This window comes from Oryza glaberrima, chromosome 3, assembly GCF_000147395.1.
Source record: "Oryza glaberrima chromosome 3, OglaRS2, whole genome shotgun sequence".
Lineage (NCBI taxonomy): Eukaryota > Viridiplantae > Streptophyta > Magnoliopsida > Poales > Poaceae > Oryza > Oryza glaberrima.
Genome location: NC_068328.1, coordinates 3,326,479 through 3,348,125, shown reverse-complemented (window position 1 = coordinate 3,348,125; position 21,647 = coordinate 3,326,479). Strand labels below are relative to the sequence as shown.

At 41.6% G+C, this 21,647-nt stretch overlaps 3 protein-coding genes across 4 annotated transcripts; 2 read left to right on the top strand and 1 right to left on the bottom strand.

The window, feature by feature from the left end:
* Positions 1-955: 955 nt before the first annotated feature.
* On the top strand, positions 956-4,028 carry LOC127768082 (protein SULFUR DEFICIENCY-INDUCED 2-like). Its single transcript, XM_052293602.1, has 3 exons — positions 956-1,388; positions 2,635-2,847; positions 3,076-4,028. Exons 1-3 carry the CDS (start codon positions 1,275-1,277, stop codon positions 3,694-3,696), a joined length of 948 nt encoding a protein of 315 aa, XP_052149562.1. The 5' UTR covers positions 956-1,274; the 3' UTR covers positions 3,697-4,028.
* A 1,080-nt stretch (positions 4,029-5,108) lies between these two features.
* Positions 5,109-7,719, bottom strand: LOC127767738 (putative vesicle-associated membrane protein 726). Its single transcript, XM_052293176.1, has 5 exons — positions 7,371-7,719; positions 6,130-6,271; positions 5,870-5,990; positions 5,705-5,767; positions 5,109-5,603 (listed from the first exon to the last, which is right to left on the bottom strand). Exons 1-5 carry the CDS (start codon positions 7,567-7,569, stop codon positions 5,457-5,459), a joined length of 672 nt encoding a protein of 223 aa, XP_052149136.1. The 5' UTR covers positions 7,570-7,719; the 3' UTR covers positions 5,109-5,456.
* Positions 7,720-8,773: 1,054 nt separating this feature from the next.
* LOC127765256 (uncharacterized) lies at positions 8,774-19,926 on the top strand. 2 transcript variants are annotated; one of them, XM_052290121.1, is made up of 14 exons: positions 8,774-11,283; positions 11,395-11,523; positions 11,617-11,805; positions 11,901-11,968; positions 14,369-14,979; positions 15,081-15,296; positions 16,005-16,097; positions 16,957-17,042; positions 17,121-17,330; positions 17,591-17,863; positions 18,010-18,157; positions 18,474-18,607; positions 19,070-19,150; positions 19,259-19,926. In XM_052290121.1, exons 1-14 carry the CDS (start codon positions 8,806-8,808, stop codon positions 19,343-19,345), a joined length of 4,803 nt encoding a protein of 1,600 aa, XP_052146081.1. In that variant the 5' UTR covers positions 8,774-8,805; the 3' UTR covers positions 19,346-19,926. The 2 variants fall into 2 exon arrangements, with proteins under 2 accessions (XP_052146081.1, XP_052146080.1); XM_052290120.1 differs by having other exon boundaries at positions 15,072-15,296.
* The last annotated feature ends 1,721 nt before the right edge of the window (positions 19,927-21,647 follow it).

Here is a 21,647-nt window from a genome sequence, read left to right as displayed (position 1 = left end):
CTATTGAGTGATAAATATGCCTATTATGGGGCTTTGGCAGCTATAAGATCTGTTTGGGAGGTTCTGCAAGCTGCTGTTTTTCATAATCAAAAGTTCTCCAAACATTTCAGTTTTTCATTAGGATTCTGAGAAACTGAAGTTATAGAATCCATAAAATAAACTATAAGCCAAAAGTTGAGTTTAGCAGTTTCTCCATATTCCTAGAAACTGACTGTCAACCGGTTGTTTCTATATCCTTAAACGGAACCTATAATTCCTTTTAGAATCTCATCTATAGTCTGGATCTACACCCTTTTGTAAAAAAATTCTAGCTAGGTTAAAAAACAACCTCCAGTAATAAATCTATATATAGGCTATGTAAGTTTTTATTTTAGGGAGTGATGGAATTTAAAAGTCACCCCTACAAAATACAGAAAACAAAATAATATAGTAGCTAGAAACTAAAGAAGTACTCCCTCTGTTTCTAAAAGCTTAAAATTAAATGAAACACACTATGAATCTGGACAATGTTCAGATTAATAATCCTTAGGAAATATCCTGGTTATTATATTCTTGGTTATTATATTTTAGGACGGTAGAAAGTTTTCTGAATTTTCATTGGTTGTTTATTACTAGCTCCGAGAGGCCGAGTTGCTCCACGTGGAGAGAGAGAGGAGCAGAGAGATGGGGCTGACGTGCCGAGCAATTCCATGGGCCGTGCGGCTACGCGAAACCAGGCGTAGACCATTTCCGCTTGCACAGCACAACACCCATCATCCTGGATCCCCGTCACGCGAACAGGTTAGCTAAGCTACAGTCACACTAGTACTCCCTATTAAAAAAATTAATATAAATAAGAATTCGATATCACTTAAACGAATATAAATAAAAAATTATCCAGATTCGTTGTTATAGGTGGTGGTGTCGTATCCTTATTTCGGTTTTTTTTTTTTTTACGGAAGGAGAACACCATTGGCCAGCTACCGGACACGACCCGATGAACATGCCCGTCTAGGCGTCCATCGAGTCCACTGCTCCAGTACATCCGAACCTGGACGCCTCTCCGTCCAGGTGCTTCGCACGGCCAGATCCATCGTCATGATAGACTGGCTAGACGAGCTACTCTCGTTCTCCCTTCCCCCAACTCTCCTCGACTAGCTATCTTGCTGGTAGGTATATTACAGGGACAGCTCCCCCTCCCCTCGCCGGCCGTCGCGCTCTCGAAGCCGTACGCTGTTCAAAGCGAAGCGAATCGAATAATCGATCATATCCATTGCCTAATTCGTAGCACGTCGATGGATCAGCTGGTCGTCGGCGTGGCGCGGCCGTCGAGCCCCCCGGCGGCGGCGCACGTCGCGTACAAGATCCCGGCCGGCGACGGGCCGTACGCTCGGGCCAAGCACTACCAGGTATATATAAGCTTTGTTTTCTCTCGCCGGCGTTCATGGCTGGCGCCGCCGCGTCCATGGGGAAATTATAGCTCTCTCTATATATGCATTTATTTATATATTAGTAGATGCTTTATTAGGTTAGGTAATTAATCAGGATCTAGTTAGGACCGAGACTTGGTACAAAGGCCTTAATGGTTCTTGCTCGCTTATTTCTTTTTTCGAACGAATTCCTTAATTTGCTAACTTTTTTTTTGAGAGGAAGATCTGGCTAAGTTGTTTATTTGGTTATTACTGCTTAAATTTCGATGAGAATATGCAGAGGAAAAAAATAAAGAACATTACACGGCGTAAGAATACAATAATTAATTTTATAACGTACTCCATATATATACATGCCATATGGTACAGTCTTTACTACAATTTACCAATTAATGGATTTCGCCAGGTTGGCTAACCTCAGCAGATCTAATATTGGGGGTGTTCGTTTGTGCTAGTTCTGACAGCTGTTATGGCTGCAGCCGTAGTTAAATTTTTGATAGCTACTACTATTGTTACAGCTGTGTATAGCTGCAGAGTAGCGGAAACGAACAACCCCATTGTAATCTACTCCCAACTGGTACAAAATGGTATTAAAATATATTTTAGATACATATTTCATATTCTCGGTCCTTTTTTGAAATTAAAGGACCTATATGTCCTCTAGTCATCAATAAAATATTTAGTTTTGGACATCGATCTATCTTCGAACAACACCAGCCACTATTTTCTATTATTGCATACACTTTAACTCAATGATATTTTCATACATTGAATCTACTTATTAATACTTAGAAAATTAGTACTATATAAGGTCAGAGCTTTAAAATATTTTTTCCATAAATATTTCTAGAACCATGCACATCTATACTTTCTATTTAGTCAGTACTCACTAGCAATTTTAGAAGATAATAAAGATTATTATACAAGTATATTACAACAACATCTACTAGCAATTATTGTACTAGAGAGTATCTTAAATCTCATTCAAGTATGAGACATCATCTAGAATAAAATATTATATAATTATGTTAAATCATCTTCCTCATATTATTTTCATAACATTTCAACTTCCAGTATTTCATGATATTTAGCATATATTCATCTATTATTTGTGTAGTAAAAGCATAAGGTATCACCTAGTGGTACAACGGCTTTGCATGCATGCATGCATGCATGGTAACGCACCTCGGAGCTAGCTAGCTAACGAAGTTCACTTTCTTTTCAGCTGGTGGAGAAGGATCTTGACGCGTCCATCGCGTGGTTCTGGAAGGCGATCAACTCCGGCGACAAGGTGGACAGCGCGCTCAAGGACATGGCCGTCGTCATGAAGCAGCGTGGCTACCACGCCGACGCCATCGACGCCATCAAGTCGCTCCGCCACCTCTGCCCCAAGCAGTCTCAGGACTCCCTCGACAACATCCTCCTCGACCTCTACAAGGTATCCTCTCACTCTCGACCTCGCCGGCATGCAGTAATGGCCGCTGCAGGGCGGATCCGGCACGGGGATGGCGGAATCTCGAGCCCCCACTATTAGCGTGAAGACCATGAGAGCCTCCACAAATTCTCCGAATTCTTTTACCATACGTAGATGGGAGAGAGGATTATAGCTTTATCTAATTTGTTCAGACCCTCTGTTATTCAGTAAATGACATTGTTGATGATGCAGGCGAGCGGGAGGACGAAGGAGGAGATCGAGCTGCTGAAGCAGAAGCTGCGGAAGATCTACCTGGGCGAGGCGTTCCACGGGAAGACGACGAAGCGGGCGAGGTCGCACGGGCGGAAGATCCACGTCTCCGTGAAGCAGGAGACGTCGCGGGTGCTGGGCAACCTCGCGTGGGCGTACATGCAGCAGGGGAATTTCATGGCGGCGGAGGTGGTGTACCGCAAGGCGCAGATGGTCGACCCGGACGCCAACAAGGCCTGCAACCTCGCGCTCTGCCTCATCGAGCAGCGCCGCCCCGCCGACGCCGAGGCCGTCCTCGCCGGCGTGCTCGCCGGGAGGTACCACGCCCGCGACGACGACCACGGCGCCCCGCACACCGGCGGCAAGATCCTCGCCAAGGTGGAGGAGTTGATGGCCCGCATCACCGGCGAGGTCGACGGCCGGAGCAACAGCAGCGGCGGCAGCAGCAGCGACGACGACGACCGCGACGTCGAGGACGAGATGGTGGAGCTGCTCGACGTGGTGGTCCGGCAGTGGGCGGCGCCGTACAGGAGGAGCAACCGGAGGCTGCCGGTCTTCGAGGAGATCACTCCGGTCTGCAGGGAGCAGATGGCAGCTTGCTAGAAGATGGTAATTAATTAAGAGTAGTAGCAAATTGTTAATTAAATTAGCAGGTCCATCATCTAGTGTTGGGTAGATATATAGAATTTCATGCACCTATCCGACGTGTCAACGGCTTCAACTTTATAGGGAGAACTAGCTGCAGGTGCATGAAGCTAAGCATGCATGGATGTTTTTTTTTTCTTGTGAGTGTGTGTGTGAAATTAATAGTGTGAGATAGAGAAGTATAATGTGTGTGTGACCAGTTGCATGTTTTGTACTCTGGTTGTGTTGCTGTGTACTTATGTACAGTTGATAAGTGCATGGCTTGGTGAAGGATATAAATGTGTACATAAATGTCTGGTGTATTCTTCTCAATTCAATATTTCCGTTGGAAAAAAGAAAATATTTTCTATCTATAAAGCTTATGCCCATTAAACACCTAAGGCTTAACATACAAGTATAATGTATTTATTACCACTCCTAAAATCTACATGCAAACATGCCACATCAACCCATTAAGGTGGTGTTTGGGAAGGATCTCACAAAAATTTTAGTCTCTACGGGAGGGACTTATGCTTTTGTGAGAGTGATTAAAGTCTAGTCCCTCCTTCCAAAACACCATATAAGTACACAAAACTCAACATGCAAACATATAATAATTATATCTATAGTTTATTTCATTCTAAATTAAACATACACATGCTAAATCATCATTCTAAAATCATTTTCATAATATTTCAATACAAATTATTTCATCATTTCTCCAACACTTAACATATAGGGTTCCCGTAGCAAAGCGCGGGGCATCATCTGGTTTTTATGATGAAGGATAAAAGTCTAATCATATCTATGAATCCGGACATGCATATGTCCAAATCCATTGGTAGCGTTGGATTTTTTTAATGATATAAAGGGTGTATGTATTAACGCATTATATTATCTGGGTATATGAAAATAGTGTGTATATTATTTTAGAAAATCTTCTTTAATACGTCATTTGCTCCATATTACAATTAATGTTTGTTCTAGTCAAACTTTTCAACTTTGATCAAGGTGCAACATTTTTAACCCAAAACAAATATACTATAAAAATATATTTAGTGGTGTATTTAATAAAATTACTTTGGTGTTTAAAACATTATCACATTTTTCTATAAGATTGGTTAAACTTAAGAAAGTTTGACTTAGAACAAAACCATAACGTCTTATAATATAAAATAAAATTTCTTTATACAATATTAGGTCCGTTTTATTGCCTAAGAAAGTTTAAAATGGCTTCTCACTGTATAGTTGCAATAAAAAAATATCTTGATATCATATACTAGTAAGATGAAACTGTTTCAAGTTAAAAAGGGAGGATGCTATGTGGCAGTCAAACAGTCGTTAAATATAGAAGTGCATGGGCCTGGACAATTAGCTCTGTACGAAATAAATTGAAGCAAACATGCAAAATTACCTCTTCTGAATTACAAGAATACTAGTAATATTACATTGTAGAAAGAATATGGACATCCCTGTACAAGCACAGGAGAGGGCTCTATTATATATTGTGAGCCTTTGGGTCCAGAAATAACTAAATAAAAGTTGATGAGCTAGCAACACCATCAATCAAGCTGATAGATTCATGGTGATTTCGCACTCCCTATGTGACAGTTTTGTTTCAAAACAATAACCCTCTAACACGCCCTTTCTCCTTTTTTCTGTGTGCCCTTTCTTCAGCATTATCAGAACTGAAGGCTATAGCAAATATTAGGTGAGGTGAGCCGTATATGTGTTGTGTGTTACCAGCAGTTCAAGTCACGGCAAACCGTCAAGATGATGACGAGGATCAATGCAACTACAATGCCGAAAACAATGAGCTTCATCTTCATATTCTCCCACCACATCTTTCGCCGAATCTTTGTTCCCGCTTTTCTAAAGTCTTGTGCCTATAAATGAAAGAATGAATATCATCATGTCCAATAGACCACATATTGTGCAATTAAGAGGAAATAAGATTATGATTCAATGTGAGAGCAAATGATGAAACCTGTGAGCGGAGATCCTCTGTCTTGTCGACAAGCAGCTCAATTTTCTCACCACGATCTAAAACCTGATGCAACAGATGAGAAGAATACATTTCCAAGGCTTCAAAACCACCATTGTAGGCTGTATGGACCAGTGTCCAATTGGTGACAGTAAAGGGAACACTAACCTTTTCAATGTTTTGCATCATAACTCCTTTGACCTCTGTAACCTGAGCCTTCACTTTGGCAAGCTTGTCAATCTCCTCAGGGTGCGCATCACAGTACTTCATGTGTTCTTTAAGTTTAGGCCTGATAAAAGAAATCCTTTATAACTAGCTTATTCAGATTGTAATTAAGGGCACTCACACCATCATATAGCCATATAAATTATGATAACTCAGTAAAATTTTGCATAGAGGCCATCAAGCAAATTTTTAAGGGAAAATACCCATATTCTCGCTTGAGGCTATTCGCGGTAGCATTCTTTGCTTTTCCTCCACTATATTTCTTGGAAAAATCTTCCTTTACTCTCTCAATGAAGCCAACTGGAAGTTGCCGACCAGCAGACTCGGTAGCAACAACACAGTATGCTGAAAACCAAATGCATTGTCAAATGGGAACTAGCAAAATTGAAACAATTCTATAGCAGTAACTTTGCTGTTCAATTAGTTTTATCTATACTAAACACCAAAGCAAATAATAAAACAATAATTAATAAAGATGTGGTTTTCTTTAACATTCAATTTTACACCAAAGAACATATGGGATGAATCTTTTTTTTTTCCTTATGGTTATATGCGATGAATCTCAATGAATAAAATAGGCGTACCTTTCAAAGACAAAAAAAAAAATAACACTTATTCGTGGCATGTAATGTTTATATAAGGACAGCGTAGGCCATGGTTTGCCTTTTCTCCAAAAAACCGTAGGCTATGGAACTAATATCGCAATGGGAGTACCAACAAATTATCAAAGTGCAAATGAAAAGGTAATGCTAAATTGCTAAGTGGGGAAAAAAAACCTAACTTGAACAAACACTGAAGATCTGTAGGTTTTCAATAACAAAAAAAGATGAAGATCCACAACATCAGATAAATGAAATATATATTGTTGCACATTAAACCCTCTAGAAACGACATTATGCTTATAAAAAAGAAGAGTTCTTTTTGACAAAAGAAAAGGAACTGTACACCTCACTTGTCCAGATCTTAACCACATAGTTAAACGAGCATTTCTAATCAAGTAACAACGAAACACCACATTAATTAAACTGATCAGTCTAACATCAATCAAACAAGACAAACTATGCACTTGCACTCCGAACACGCCCATCCACCACATTGCACCACGACAAACACGGCATTAACCCAGATCCACCATGGAATAGCCCAACATGATCCCAATAAGTCGAGTTGAAGGGACAAATGGTGCAAATGCATGCATTGTTGAAGAAATCCGATCGATTAAACAGATACGACACAACGATCCAGCCAATGCCAAATCCTAAAGCATATCCATGACCATGAGCAGCGAAATGGAGAAGGAAATAGAATCGCATCCTTCAAAACGACGCTAATCACATACTGTCGATTTAACCAAGTGATAGTCATGGAATTTTTAATATACGAGAATCGAGAAGGGGATGGAATTTTTTTTTTTTTTTTTGGGGGGGGGGGGGGGTGCCATTACTGAATCCGTCGTGGACATGGTAGTTGAAGGTGTGGCCGTCGCAGTTGTAGCTGTGGCGGTTGTTGGTGGAGGGGAGCTTCTGGAGGCACTGCGCGGCGACGGAGGCGAAGTTGCCGGAGACCTCGGCGTGGTCGGCCAGCACGACAGCGCCGCGCGCCACGAAGCTGTAGACCAGCGTCGTCCTCTTCTGCGGCGCCATGTCCCCCCTCCGGCCCCGGCCGCCGCCGCCTAGGCTACGCTACGCTACGCGCGCGCGCGATCGGGGAACTCCTCGGCGGCAGATGGAGGGAGGGAGACGGGCGGTGGGAATGCGCGGGAGCGATGTGTGGGAGGCGAGGAGGTTGGGGGTGCTGCATGGAGAGAGGAAGGTGGTGGTGCGGAATGGAGGTGGGGGAGGCAAGCCACATGCTAATTTTGGGTGATGGTTGATTTTCTGATTTTTTTCCCCCTCATGAAATGATTTGCTAAATTTAGGTGTTATTAATATTTGTTGTTTAGAAAATGTTATAATCTATAAAGTTTTTATCGCCCTCGCCTTATCCCGCATCGCAGCCGCCGTCTCGTCGCTATAGCCGTAGTCTTCTCCTGCATCGCAGCCGCCGTCTCATCGTCGCAGCCGCTGCCGTCCTCGCCTTCTCCCGCATCGCAGCCGCCGCCTCGTCGTCCGCCTCATCCTCCTCTCCCGCCTCTCCCCGGTGGCCTTTGCCCCAGCCGCCGGCCGGCTTGTCGGAAGAGAAGAGAAAGAGAGAGAGGAGGAAGGGAGAGGACAGGGAAGAGAACCTGCTGATATGGCACCTGATATATGGGTCCTATGCTGACTTAACCACTATGTCGGATAAAACCGGGGTCAAAACCGCCGAGGGATCTAGTTTACACTGGTTTGTAAGTTGAGGAATACGTTGCATCTGGTTTTACGGTTGTGAGATGATTCTATAACTCGATGATAAGTTGAGGGACCTTCAATGCACTTTTATCCTCATAGATATAGCTACGTGCGGTGACTATGGGTGGTAATGAACATAACTTTTTTTCTGTAAAATATAAGGACTGAGTCGAAAAAAAGGTTCGGCTGACATTTAATAACCCTAACATGGACAAAAATGGATTGTGAAATAGCCCATGAGTTCTGGCCCACTACCACCGATCCGGTAGCGGAAAGAAAGCCCGAAGACTAAAAAATACGGCCCGTCCCGGCCCATGCAAAACCGCAACCGTCTATCTCAGCTCGCCTTCTCTCTCTCTCTCTCTCTCCTCCATCATCTATCTACCACTCCGCCCGCGGCGCCCCGATCTCCGATCCGCACGCAGCAAACCTACCTCCAGAGAGAGTCGCGTGGTGGGTGTGGGACCCACACCCCAAGTCGAAATCGCGATTCGATTGCCATTTTCTATCGCGCACCCTCCCCCCCTCCAATCTCATTCGTTCCCCTTTCCCATGGGCCGAAAGAAGCGAACCCTCAACACCGCCGCCGCCGCCGCCGCCGCAAACCCTACTCCTCCCTCCCCTCCGGCGGCCGGCCACCCCGATGCGGCGGCGGCGGATGGCGGCGCCGCGGTCCGGGCCGTCTGCGAGAAGGCCCTGGCCGCGCTGCAGCGGGGGAACCACGCGAAGGCGCTCCGGGTGGTGAAGGACGCGGTCGGGAAGCACGGGGAGGGATCGCCGCTGCTGCTCCGCGCGCAGGGGACGGTGCTGGCGCGCTACGCCGCGGTCCTCGACGAGCCCGTCTCCCGCGCGCGGCACCAGCGGCTCGCGCTCGAGGCGGCCCGCAAGGCGGTCGAGCTGGCCCCGGACTCCATCGAGCTCGCCCACTTCCACGCCATGCTCCTCTACGAGATCGCCTCCGACACCACCGGGTACGAGGCCGCCAGCAGCGAGTGCAACCGCGGGATGGCCATCCAGAGCCCCACCGACCCGGCGCCCCACTCCCTCAGGCTACCGGCCCCGGACGTCGAGCAGGTCAAGGCCGAGCTCAGCAACCTGTTGCAGAGGTCCAACATGACGTCCATCTCTCTGTGGGTTAAGAACATGAACATGGGCTACACACCTGAGGATAAGGTTCGGGTTTTCCCCATTCGCCGCGGCAGCGCCGACGATTCTTCTGAGGTCCGGCTCCTGCCTGCTGCGCCTGCGCCGCGCCGCCCGAATGAGATCAAGAAGGCTAATAAGACCCCTGAAGAGCGGCGCAAGGAGATTGAGGTGCGGCTTGCTGCGATGAGGCTGATGGAGCAGCAGAAGCACAATGCCACATCGGCCTCATCATCCACCTCCCAATCACAGTCACCGGGTGATGAGGCCCCCTCCTCGTCGTGTCAGTCATCAGTGTCTGGGCATCGCGCTGACCGGAGGAAGGGTGGGTCCAGGAAGGCAGCAGCTTCGCCAGTGTCCGGTCGCATGAATCAGGTGCGTGAGTTCTGGGCCACAGTGCCCATGGATCGGAGGCTTGCATTCTTAAGCACCAGTATTTCTGAGCTCAAGTCACACTACGCTACTGCGATGCATAAGGAGAAAGATGCTGCCAGTTTGGTATCTGATGTGCTTAACGAGGCGATAAGGTTTGCCACTAGGAGTGGAAAATGGGAGTTTTTGGTATGTGGCCGGTGTGAGGAGCATTTTGCTGATGCTGAATCACATGTACATCATGCAATGGAGGAACATGTGGGTGTACTACCTCCCCGGTTGAATGATGTGGTGCCGGAGGAGATTGATGATGCCTGGGCAGAAAAGCTCACTGGTTCAACCTGGAGGCCGGTGGATGCTACTGCGGCACTGAAAATTCTCGAGGAAGAACTAGCTGACAATGTTGGCTCAGATAGGGACAAAGATTCAATGTCATCAGATATTTGGAGTACAAAAGATAAATCAGACACATCAGATTCCTCAACCTCGCCACACAACGAGGAGTGTGAAAGTTTTGGCGCGGTGACAAGGGAAGGTGACAGGAAGTGGCCACTGTCTGATGATGAGGAAAGAGCAAATATTTTAGAGAGGATCCATTCGTTGTTCAAAATCCTCGTGAAACACAAGAATCTTTCATTGAGCCATCTGAACAAGGTTCTACATATTACTATGGAGGAACTCAGGAAGATGCATTCCGCGTCACTGCTGCTTAACCACTCGTTGGATGAGTCACCACTCTGCATTTGTTTCTTGGATGTATCATCACTGCGGAAGGTGCTCAAATTCTTGCAGGAACTTATGCAGGCTAGTGGACTTAATGATAGGAACACAGATAAGGATGAGGAAGTAGCTGACAAAGATAGTTTCCCAAAAAATCGCAGTAACTTGGAGAAGGTTACACTTGATTCTGATTCATCATTGCTTATCCTTGATGGCCAGGCATTTGAAATGATATCTGACCGTGATAATGTTGTTGCTGACCCATTCCTTTCATGGTTATATACTGGACCTTCAGTTGAAGAGCAGCTGTTGGACTGGAACCATATGCTTGAGGTGAGGTCTGATCAGTGCACGCACATTCTTCATGAGCTCGAGAAAGAGTTCTCAGCCTTGCAGAACTCGTACGAACAGAAGCATGACCAGCTGAGCAGTGAGGAGGGCTTGCTTGCTGTGGATAGCCTTTTATGTGAAGAGCAAAGGCGGAGGGACGACGTGGATCCCTATCCATTTCAAGGATATGAGGAGCTCCTAAAGAAGCGACAGGAGCAGCTGGAGCTCAATGCTGAGGAATTGTTTAGCGGTTGCAGATCTGAGCTACATGCTATCTCTACTATCTTAAGGGAAGTTAAAACAGCACCTTTTAGATACGATGAAACCTTTTCTGGCATGACCTCGAACCATCGTGACTATGATGGGACAGAGGAAGATGAATGGGGTTTTTATGACTTTGAACATTCAAACGATTCGGTGGTACAGTTGGTTGTTTCAAGACTGAAGGAACATGTTGCTATGGAGGTCAGTTCTTCTGGGTGTTCAGTATTCCCATAAAAAGTTATATCTATTTCACTTACAGCTTAACACGTAACAACTAACAATATATCCCTCTCTTATCTGTTTCACTTACAGCTTAACAAGATAGACGCTAGGATTATGCGAATTTCAGCCGTGATTGAGCAGCTGAAACTCAAGCTTGGGCCTGCTTCTGTCCTTGATTACCGAACAATTATCCTTCCCCTTTTGAAATCATTCTTGCGAGTATGTGTACACTAATCTCTTTACTCATTCAATTGCTTTAATACCTCCTTGCTTTGTTCATTTCTTAATCGTGGTTATTGTGTGACGATTCAGACCCATTTGGAAGAGCTGGTGGACAAGGATGCTAGGGAGAGATCTGATGCTGCAAGTGAAGCCTTCCTGGCTGAACTTGCTTTGGATGCTAAGAGAAATGCAAACAAAGTGAGTGACACAAAACAATCCCATGATAAGTCAAAGGACAAGAAGAAAGTGAAGGATTCTCGAAAATCTAAGGATCTTAAGGTATCTATGCTTTTGAATTTGATTATATGTGTACTCCTGTTACTCACAAAAGGGTATTTTATCTTTTTCCTAAATTACATCTAAATATTTTCTAGGATTTGAGCTGGAGTGATCAGTACCTCGTCCGCCCAGATAGTGTAGACGAGGAGACATCAGAGCAATCGTAAGTAATGCTTTTACTCTCCTTTTGCTGATAAAATCGCACTATCTAAAATGAATCTGAATGCAATGTGTTGCACATGTTTTCTCAAACGTGCATGGAATGCCTTCTTTTTTCATGTTCCCTTTTCTCTATGTATCCTCAGTTACTTAGTACTGCTAAAGTGCTAATCTAAATCACAATCAGTGTAAGGATTTTTGGTTAGAAAGAACTCATTTCATATGCTGTCTGTGTTGTTTTCTTGTTAAATCTAGTTAGCAATTAAATTAACTAGTTATAACTTATAAGGAAATTGAGAAACTAGTCAGACAGCTCACAGCTGAGAGCTGACCTTTGAAAGCAAGCTGGAACCTGCTTACAATATTGGAGAAAGTAAATTTTGTGCATATAATCTTCTTGACATCATGTGAACACATGTGTTGGAGTTTACTTGATCTCAATCTTTCTTTTGGTAAACCGTTTCAACCATGTAAACCTGCTCAATGTTTGTGCATCTGTTTTGAATACCGTCTTATAGTGCTTCTATTAACGTGGCACGTTCCTTTCACTATTACAGCTTGTTTAGTTGAGTGGTTATCAAATGTTGATGGTTGAGTAATCCTTTATTGAGCCCTCACTAGTTGTTTCGCTCTTTAGCGAAGAGGACCAATTACTATACTGTCATACTGTTTTTCGTTTCCTTTCTCTTTTGCACTGGCTGCTGCATCAATGAATCATAAGAGCTCCAGCCCTTCCTTTAGGGAAAAACAATCCTAGCAATAGTGCCCATGCATTGTTTCTGATCAAATAGATATAAGGCCAGTACCGAACTAAAAAATGCATAACATTATCCTCAACTTTACATAATTACATATTTTGCATCACATCAATCAACCAGCATGATGCAATCCTTTTAAAAAGTGTTTATCGTACAAATAAAACATGCATACTTGCTTATATCTATTCACAACATGAATTATGAACTGAAACCTTGAAGGAGGTATGTCAGAACATATCATCACAACCACCAGCTCCATAAAAAGGAGTAAAGAGGCATGTCAGAACACATCATCACAACCACCAGTTCCATAAAAGGAGTAAAGGACTGTCATTTATCTTGAGATGTCAACCACCACACATTTTAGAATTCTCCAGCAGGCGGTCAGGGACATGAAAATATTTTCGATCTTGTGGAATTCATTGCTTTGAATCATTGTTTATTATCTGCTGTGGGCTTCATTGGAACATACTGCAGATGTTTTCTACCTTCCGTTAATGGCTGCATTGGTTTTTAGTCATGTGCAGCTTGAATTAAAAAAAGAGAGGCAGTAATAGAATCATGAAATGCATCTCCCTTTTATTCTATCCTATTCTGCACATGCACTATATCACGGGTGAGGCTAGTATGCAAGAACTCGCTGGTCGTGAGGGTGCAAATGCATTCCGAAAAATCTTCAGCGAGGGCGCGCCGCAACACACTCGTGTACCATTGTGTAATTAGCATGCTGCCGCTTAATTAATGCACCACCATGTGATTAGCATATAATTAGGGTGCGGTTATTCGAAAATCTCGGCCACATGCATATGCATTTGGCTGATAAAATCCACAAAGTAATTAAGTGTTATTGTGGTGTAGGTTAAAAAAAAAAAGATAGCAATACCTTCCAATCAATAAATTTTTATCCATTTTTTAAAACTTCCCATTGTGATAAACACCTATTCAAATTTTAAAATCTCTACTCATAAGTTTTGTGCAATATAAAAAGTTTGTATTCATAAACTTTCTATAGATCAATATTACCAGGAGACTTTTGCAGTAATTTAAATGATCTACTGATGGGATTTTAAAAAATGCAAACTGTAAGATTCAACAATCTCTACTTATAAACTTTCTATATGATAAAAGTTCTATTTGAAAACTTTTACAGTAATTAAAAAAAAACTAGTGATGGAATTTTTTTTACAATTACAAATTGTAATAACTCAGCGAGTAGAAATTTTAACAATGATTGCATCTGCATGCAAAAGTATTCTATATATGCAAACATGCATGCACATATAGAGCTGAGCGTGGGCCCACCCACGTGCGCATTTGTGCTATCTCGGCTCGCATGAGCGTCGCAGAGTAGCCTTTTCGCTATATCTCCCATCTGGTGATTCAGGACTCATGCAACACCATTTCTTGATATACAATATTTGGTCGTTTTGTTTGAATTTTGGGAGTCTGTCATTCTTTAGGTTCATGTAATGGTGGTCATAGTGCATGCCCCTGTGAAAAAACCATTCTCGAATAGAAGTGTATTCTTTATCAACATTGATATTATTATTTGCTTTGGAACTTTCATGTTTGGATGAGTTCAATTTTATTGACCATGTACACTATTGCAGTCAGACTCTTGTTGATTGTGATGACTTTGTCTGCAGACTTTCAACAAGTGATAATTACTTAAATGATCAAGAAGAATTCAGGAATCGATTACGACTTGAAGCAGAGGAAAGAAAGTTGGAGGAAACTTTGGAGTACCAAAGATGGATAGAGGAGGAAGCAAAGAAGAAGCATCTTGCAGAACAACACAGAAGGACTTCACCAGGTTCCGATGGGTCAGCTTGCCTTCGGACTGATGTGAATTTGAACGGGGATCAGGATAAGCACCATTGTGCTCAAAATAACTCACACACTCATCTTGAGGGCATAAATTTTGGTGATTTTCGGTTTTCTGAAGTTCCTTTGCAGGAAGAACATTCTATTTTGAGATCATGTGATTCTGATCTTCTGCAAACAAAGGAGAAAAATCATAACGAGGTACATAATGGTCTGGGCTATCCTGGTACACACCCAATAGCCAGCAGCGATGTGGACCTTATTAAGCCTACAGTGAAAGTGAATGGAGTTTGGAAAAATGTAGAATATACAAAGGCTACACTGAAAGCGAATGGAGTTGGGAAAAATGCAGAAAATACAAAGGTTCCAACTATTCCTAGCACCCAAAAGTCTAGGAGAAGTACCAGCCAAGCTCATAAAAAGTACATTCAAGGTTGTTGGTTTGTCTTGTCCAAATCAGATATTTTATTTTAATCGTTTTTGCAACTTCAATCCAAACAATTCTTTACCTGTATGTTTTTTAAGGTGTGACAGGCACTTTTCCTGTTGACGATGGTGATGATGATACTAGGCCATCTATTCGACAATCTGGTTCACCAGTTTCAAGATGGAGCAGTTCTGGTAAAGCAGTTGACACTGCCAATCACAGTTATCAAGACAAAAAACAAAATCAGCTACCACTATTGTCTTATTCACACCGTGTGCATGGTGCTCACTCCGCTGGAAGAGAGAATTCAAGTAGTGAGAAAGGTTAGTTGGTGTTCACTCTTATGTTTCATTCTTATTCATTTAACTTGTGCTTGTTTATTCGTTTTAACTACTTTTATTGAAATTGAAGAGTGTATTAACTCCATGTTGCACGAAACTTAACGTGTTAAAACTTTGAGTCGCCAGCACCTAAAATGATCCTAGCCTTAATCTGTCTCCTACTCGTGAACTTCTATTTAATTCAAAGAAACTGGCAGAATGTTTTCCAGCTCAATTGTCACTCGGGCATTTAATTTTTTTTGCCACTTTTAAGATGTGGCAATCAAGGATTTGCCACTCAGTCTATGACATGTGGGTCCAGTGGCAGTGGCAAATCCTTAATTTACGAGTGGCAAATAGTTAAATATCTCTCTGATAGATGAAATACTCTATGAAACATGCAATCCATTTGTTACTATAGTTTTGTTTGAATGCTCAAGTTATGCTAAAGCCTTAAGGTCTGTGAAGTATTAAAACAGAGAAAATGCATAGCTATTCTTCTAGATATTTAAGTGTCTCTTTTCTTATTCATTACTATTGCCATGTCCATGTGTTGGTTCTTTTTTTTTTCTCTATGTTTTCTCTAATCACCTATTATTTTTGGTGGATTTCTGAAGCTTGATTAGATGGTAGTAATGTAGTATGTTAGATTTCATATTTCATAGTTGATCTTTTGATTTGAGATTTTTTTAAACGTGTTGCTTAATCCAGTTGACAGTAGTGCAATCCCATCAACAAATCTGTACATTGAGGATGACAAAAGGTTCAAAGCAGACCTTGAGAGAGCTGTGCTTCAAAGCCTTGGTATACTAAATACCCTTTTTTTGCTATGCTTTTCTTCCCTCTTATCAACACGCTCTTACTTTGGACCTTGAACTGCTGTGAAAATTTCAATATTAGCTAGCTCCATGATAAATGAGTCTTGTATATGTTATCTGTTAATAGCTGGAGATGTTTAGTTGTGATTTTGGTTACTCAGAACAAGTTTTTTTTTATATGAACTGCCAACTAGTTTGTTGTGAGCATATGCGTGGAGATGGTGATGCAGTATTGCTAAAACGAAGACTAGCTTGGCTATAGCCCCAAAGTGAAAACAAAAAATAATTCGATTTTAGGAAATGCATAACATTACCTCCAACAAATTACCGATTTTAAGTTATTTAGTTTGTGGGGTGCATCTTTAATATTATTAATTTTTAATGAGCTGATAAAAGACTGTAATTTCCATTGAAATGATATGTATAAAGTGCAATTTGCAATGCTAAATGTCATACTAAGGATGTTTTAAGTAACAGGAGAATATGCCTTTTGTCTTTTCACTATTGCTTCAATGTCATCATAGATATTTGACTATATGTTGTTAGTTGCCACTTGCCACTGAATGAGGCTGTACATAATTGTTTCTCTATGATCAGAAATCAATATATATATAAATGATGCTTAGTTTTTACTATGATACTAGTGAAGAAAACATGACAATATAGATTCTCTCTAGTCTCATACTCAATGCCAGTTTCTATTCCGGCATTGACTGCAAGTGATCTATTAACACTTAACAAGTATCATTCAGACAAGTGTTGTCTTAATCTCTTTCAAGTTCAGTCCTATTCTCAGTTTAAAAAATTAAGGCCAAGGTACAATATTTCTACTACTGATATTGCAGGCACTTCTAATGAAAAAGAAGTCTATGGGACTGGCCTTAAAAATGCTGCTGGTGAATACAATTGTTTCTTGAATGTGATTATCCAGGTAACGGTCCAGACTTGTGACGCTTAGCAATTGTGGTTAGCCCCCCACCCCCAACCCATATTGTTCCTTTTTATGCAGTCATTATGGCATTTAAAGCGGTTTCGTGATGGATTTCTTAAAACATCATCGCTGCATAAGCATGTTGAAGATCCTTGTGCTGTCTGTGCATTGTATGATATCTTCACTGATCTGAGCAAAGCATCAGAGGAGCAAGGGGAAGCTGTCGCACCTACTTCTTTGAGGATCGCTTTGAGCAAATCCTACCCCAACAGCAAATTCTTTCAGGAGGTACAATCTTGTACTTTAGGGATTTTGGGCACATTCCTAACAGCATTTATTATCCAAAAGCTCGTTATGCATGTATAACAACCTACTAATTCGGATACACCCCCTATCTACTCTGCTTGTTGTCTATAATGCATGCAGTCAATGTTCTGAATCATTGAAGTTTGACCACAAACATACATAAACATTTAGGCTTGTGAGATGTAATTTCGGATACTAAATTTGCTGTCAGAATTAAATTGTTCAATATATCTTCATTGCAGGGGCAAATGAATGATGCATCTGAGGTTTTGGGGGTGATCTTTGAGTGCTTGCATAAGTCATACACTTCTCGTGCTGACTGCCAAGTTAAATCTCATGAGATCAATTATATCGGTTCCTGGGATTGTGCAAGTAGTTCCTGCATAGCACACTGTCTTTTTGGAATGGATATCCTTGAACGAATGAACTGCCAGAGTTGTCGGTTGGAGTCAAGACGACTCAAGTACACTTCATTTTTCCACAATATCAATGCTAGTTCACTTCGAACTGCAAAGGTTAGTATACCCTGGGTTGGATCTCATGGTATTTATTGATTCTATTATTTCCTTTCTTCTGTGATTTTTTGGCATGTTATTTCCTTTCTTGGAACTGCTATGGTTTGTTAGTTGTTACTTGTTCCATGATGCTTTTTTTTTTTCAGGATATGTTTCCAGATCATTCATTTGATGATCTTTTGAAGATTGTGATAATGAATGACCATCTAGCTTGTGATCCAGAAGATGGTGGTTGTGGAAAACCAAACCATATTCATCACATTCTTTCTAGCCCCCCTCATGTTTTTACAGTTGGTAAACTTCTTTATCTTCAATATGTATGGATATCTGCTTGCAACCAGTCGTTTCAGTCCAGGAGGAAGGAGCCATAACAAATATTTAATCTTGCATTTTCGTTGTGTGTTTGTTAGCGTAATGCTACATGATTGCCTGCTCCATTTACAGTCTGACTTGGCCATCTTTAACCAAACAACTGCTATTCCATTGGCTTCCTGCCTGATAACTTCTACATTTGCTATTGAAAATTTTCTGCATGTGCTTGAGGGCATGTAAGTTCTCTGTGTAATAATACTCTTTATTGACATGACTCTTCATACTTTTGCTTTTTCAGTTTTGGGGTGGCAGAACAACAAAGAAAGTGTGGATGACATATCTGGAACTTTGGCTGGTATTTCAACTGAGGTAGACATCAGTACTTTCTACCGTGGTCTAGACCAAGGAAGCAAACATTCTCTGGTGTCAGTGGTATGCCTATGAGGACTCATTTTGTTCTTTCACATAATCACATTTTTGAATGGATAAAAGGGCATGCCATTTTTCTAGGGCATTTCATGTTTGTATAAGAACTTTCAAAATTGACAGTTTGCTAAATGAATGGTACAATAGGATTGGATTTGCCTTTTGTATTAACTATAGTGAATGTGCTATTAGCCTATTTCAAGTTACACAGTTTGCAGTACAACAATATTTCTGTCGTGAAGTAGGTACTACTGGAGTTTACTGCTGGCACTATGGCTATAATGTGGGTACATTGCTAACATTTCTTTTTCCTATTGCCATTAGGTGCATTGGCCAGTGGGTGTAGTAGCATTAGCTCAATATTGTATATTTCACTATATTACCTGACCGCATCTAAATCCAGTCTTCTAAAGTAGAAAAACCTGTCAATTAAATAATGCATCTAGCCTACTATTTTTACGCATGCAGGTCTGTTACTACGGGCAACACTATCATTGCTTTGCTTTTGAGGATGGGCAGTGGGTCATGTACGATGACCAGACTGTGAAGGTAACAACATTATAAACCTTCAGAGGCATACAACTCTGCTGATTCTTACTCTAGCTTATAAGAACTTGGTTCTGGCTCGTGTTCTTACTTGCTCCCTTGTTTGTGCAGGTTGTTGGTAATTGGGATGATGTGCTCGTAATGTGTAAGAAAGGTCACTTGCAACCTCAGGTGCTCTTCTTTGAAGCTGCAAAGTAATTGTTCCTTCAGATAGGCTTTTCCTTGTGGTGTTGTGAAGATTAGAAATAGATACCAAATTCGTTTTGAGCTGTGGGGGATAAAGGCGTAAAGTGGTAATTCAGCAGTTGCACTGATCAGTTAGTTTTGTCATGCCCCGTCATAAATAAACGGTCACATGAGAATACTAGAAATAGAAAAGCCAGTAATCCTTTTGTTTAGGTTTTTTGGAGCTTCGGTATAGTTCTGATCCCTGATCCTGTCAATAAGATTTTGGCATAGGAGTGGGAGGGTGGCCATTCGATCGTTTGCCATCTAGAGGATAGAGAAAATTTCAGAGATTCATAAGCGTTGCTGAATTTATTTTGAAGCTGATCCGAATGCATCGACGATGTACAGAGTTGTGTTTACCATGGGAAGGCTATAGGGGTGGTGTTCATTAGTTTTTGGAGAAGGGCGAGTTGTGATGCAAAACTGGTTGTATTCGTTGGAAAATGTTGGGGAAGGGATATGTTTTTGGGAGCACGGTGCTTACATTGAAATGTTACAGAATTTCCATAATCCTGGCAATGTTAAAATGAATGGTCGCCATGTTCTTTAAAGCGATGTTAAATTGCCTGAGTGTGTTACTCTGGCTGGTCTTTGCAACAGTACTCTTCGAATTCCAAGCTCATACGTTCACTATTTTCCTCAATTATTACCATCATGAAGATGCATTTATTTCTCAATAGATTGTACAGACATTGCGATTTAAGTGGTAGGCTAAATAAGGCTTTCGCTGTTATCCTATGCATTATTGCAATCTTTAGAGTGGCCAGTTTTACCTGGTGCGATCTATTTTTAGTCGTCCCTATACTGAGTTCTCTCTTTCCCGTCATAGTAGTTCCTCTACCTTGTAAATATGAGACTGGGGTTTCCAATTTGTGCGTAGCAGAGCATATTGAAATGGACACCGGGGCACAGAAGGATGTTGAAAATGCGAGACACTGAATTGTTGCAATAAAAATGGGTTATGCAGCGCAATAAGCTTCGGGCTTGTTTAGATTGATGTCCTTTTAAATCATGTCATTATTTGGTAAAATTGATAATTATTTGGTTATACTTAATTTGTTATCAAATTTTGATGTCTACGTAATCTTGACAACATTATATTGAGCAAATTCTACTAAAACTTAGCAATATTATTCATTTGTCAAAATTTTGACATTACCGAATTTTGGAAATGTTCATTCTAACATCAACGTGAACAGACCATTCGTTAAACCTTGGTAATGTTATCAATTTGTTAAAAATTTGATATTACTAAATTTTGAAAATATTCATTTTAACATCGATGTGAATAGACCCTTCGTTAGTAGTACTCCTACTATACGTGAAAGTTGCTAGGATGGTTTGGTGGACAGAGCGCCGCCAGGCCGCTGGAGGCCGGGGTGGACGGTCGCGGCGCCGCGCTAATTGCGGCGAGGCAGGGCGGCGCCGCACGCGGCGCGGTGCCGGTGCCGGTGCCGGTGCCGACGCCTTCGCGTGCGCGGCGCGGCGGAGGCATTATGATGGCCTCGTGACCAGCTTTCTCGCACTCGAAGGCCTTAATTTCCGGGATCCAATGGGCTAAATAAAAGGCTTCGCGGCATCCAAAATGGGCTGTATTCAATTCGGCCTGATCCTACCAAGGCCATTATTAGTTTTCTGGAATGAGAGAAAAAAAAGAGAGAATATTAAATTTTGCAATTGAATTTTGTTTCACTTTGCAGCAAGTTTAGTATTGATTTCACTTTATATTACAAAGGGTATACAGAAAATATGTTTCACTTTAAACTGGTTTGTACTGTCATATAAATGAACAAAGTTTCGTCAAGATTTTATGAAATTTCACAAAATTTATATAGTTTTGATGATGTGTGTTGTTGTAAGGTGAAACTTATTTCCATGCACTTTAGGCCCTCTTCTTTTCTCCAACAAGAGTTGGATGAAGATTAAGATTTTCGTGGCACGTTTTTCAAGCTGCTAAACGGTACGTTTCGTGCGAAAACATTCTATATGAAAGCTGCTCTAAAATATCATATTAATCTATTTTTTAAGTTTGTAATAATTTAAACTTAATCAATCATACGTTAATACTATATCTCGTTTTGCGCAAAAAAACTTAATCTTCATCTTCAGAAGAAAAGAACACCACGCCTTAGTGTAAAATCGTCGTATGTGCTAAATCTAATGCAAAGGGACATAAGATACTCGCTAAGATAAAGGAGAAAGTGAAAACCTGGACATGAGCGGAAGTGAAAAGACTCATGAAAATGTTACCATAGCTTTTTTAAAACATTTG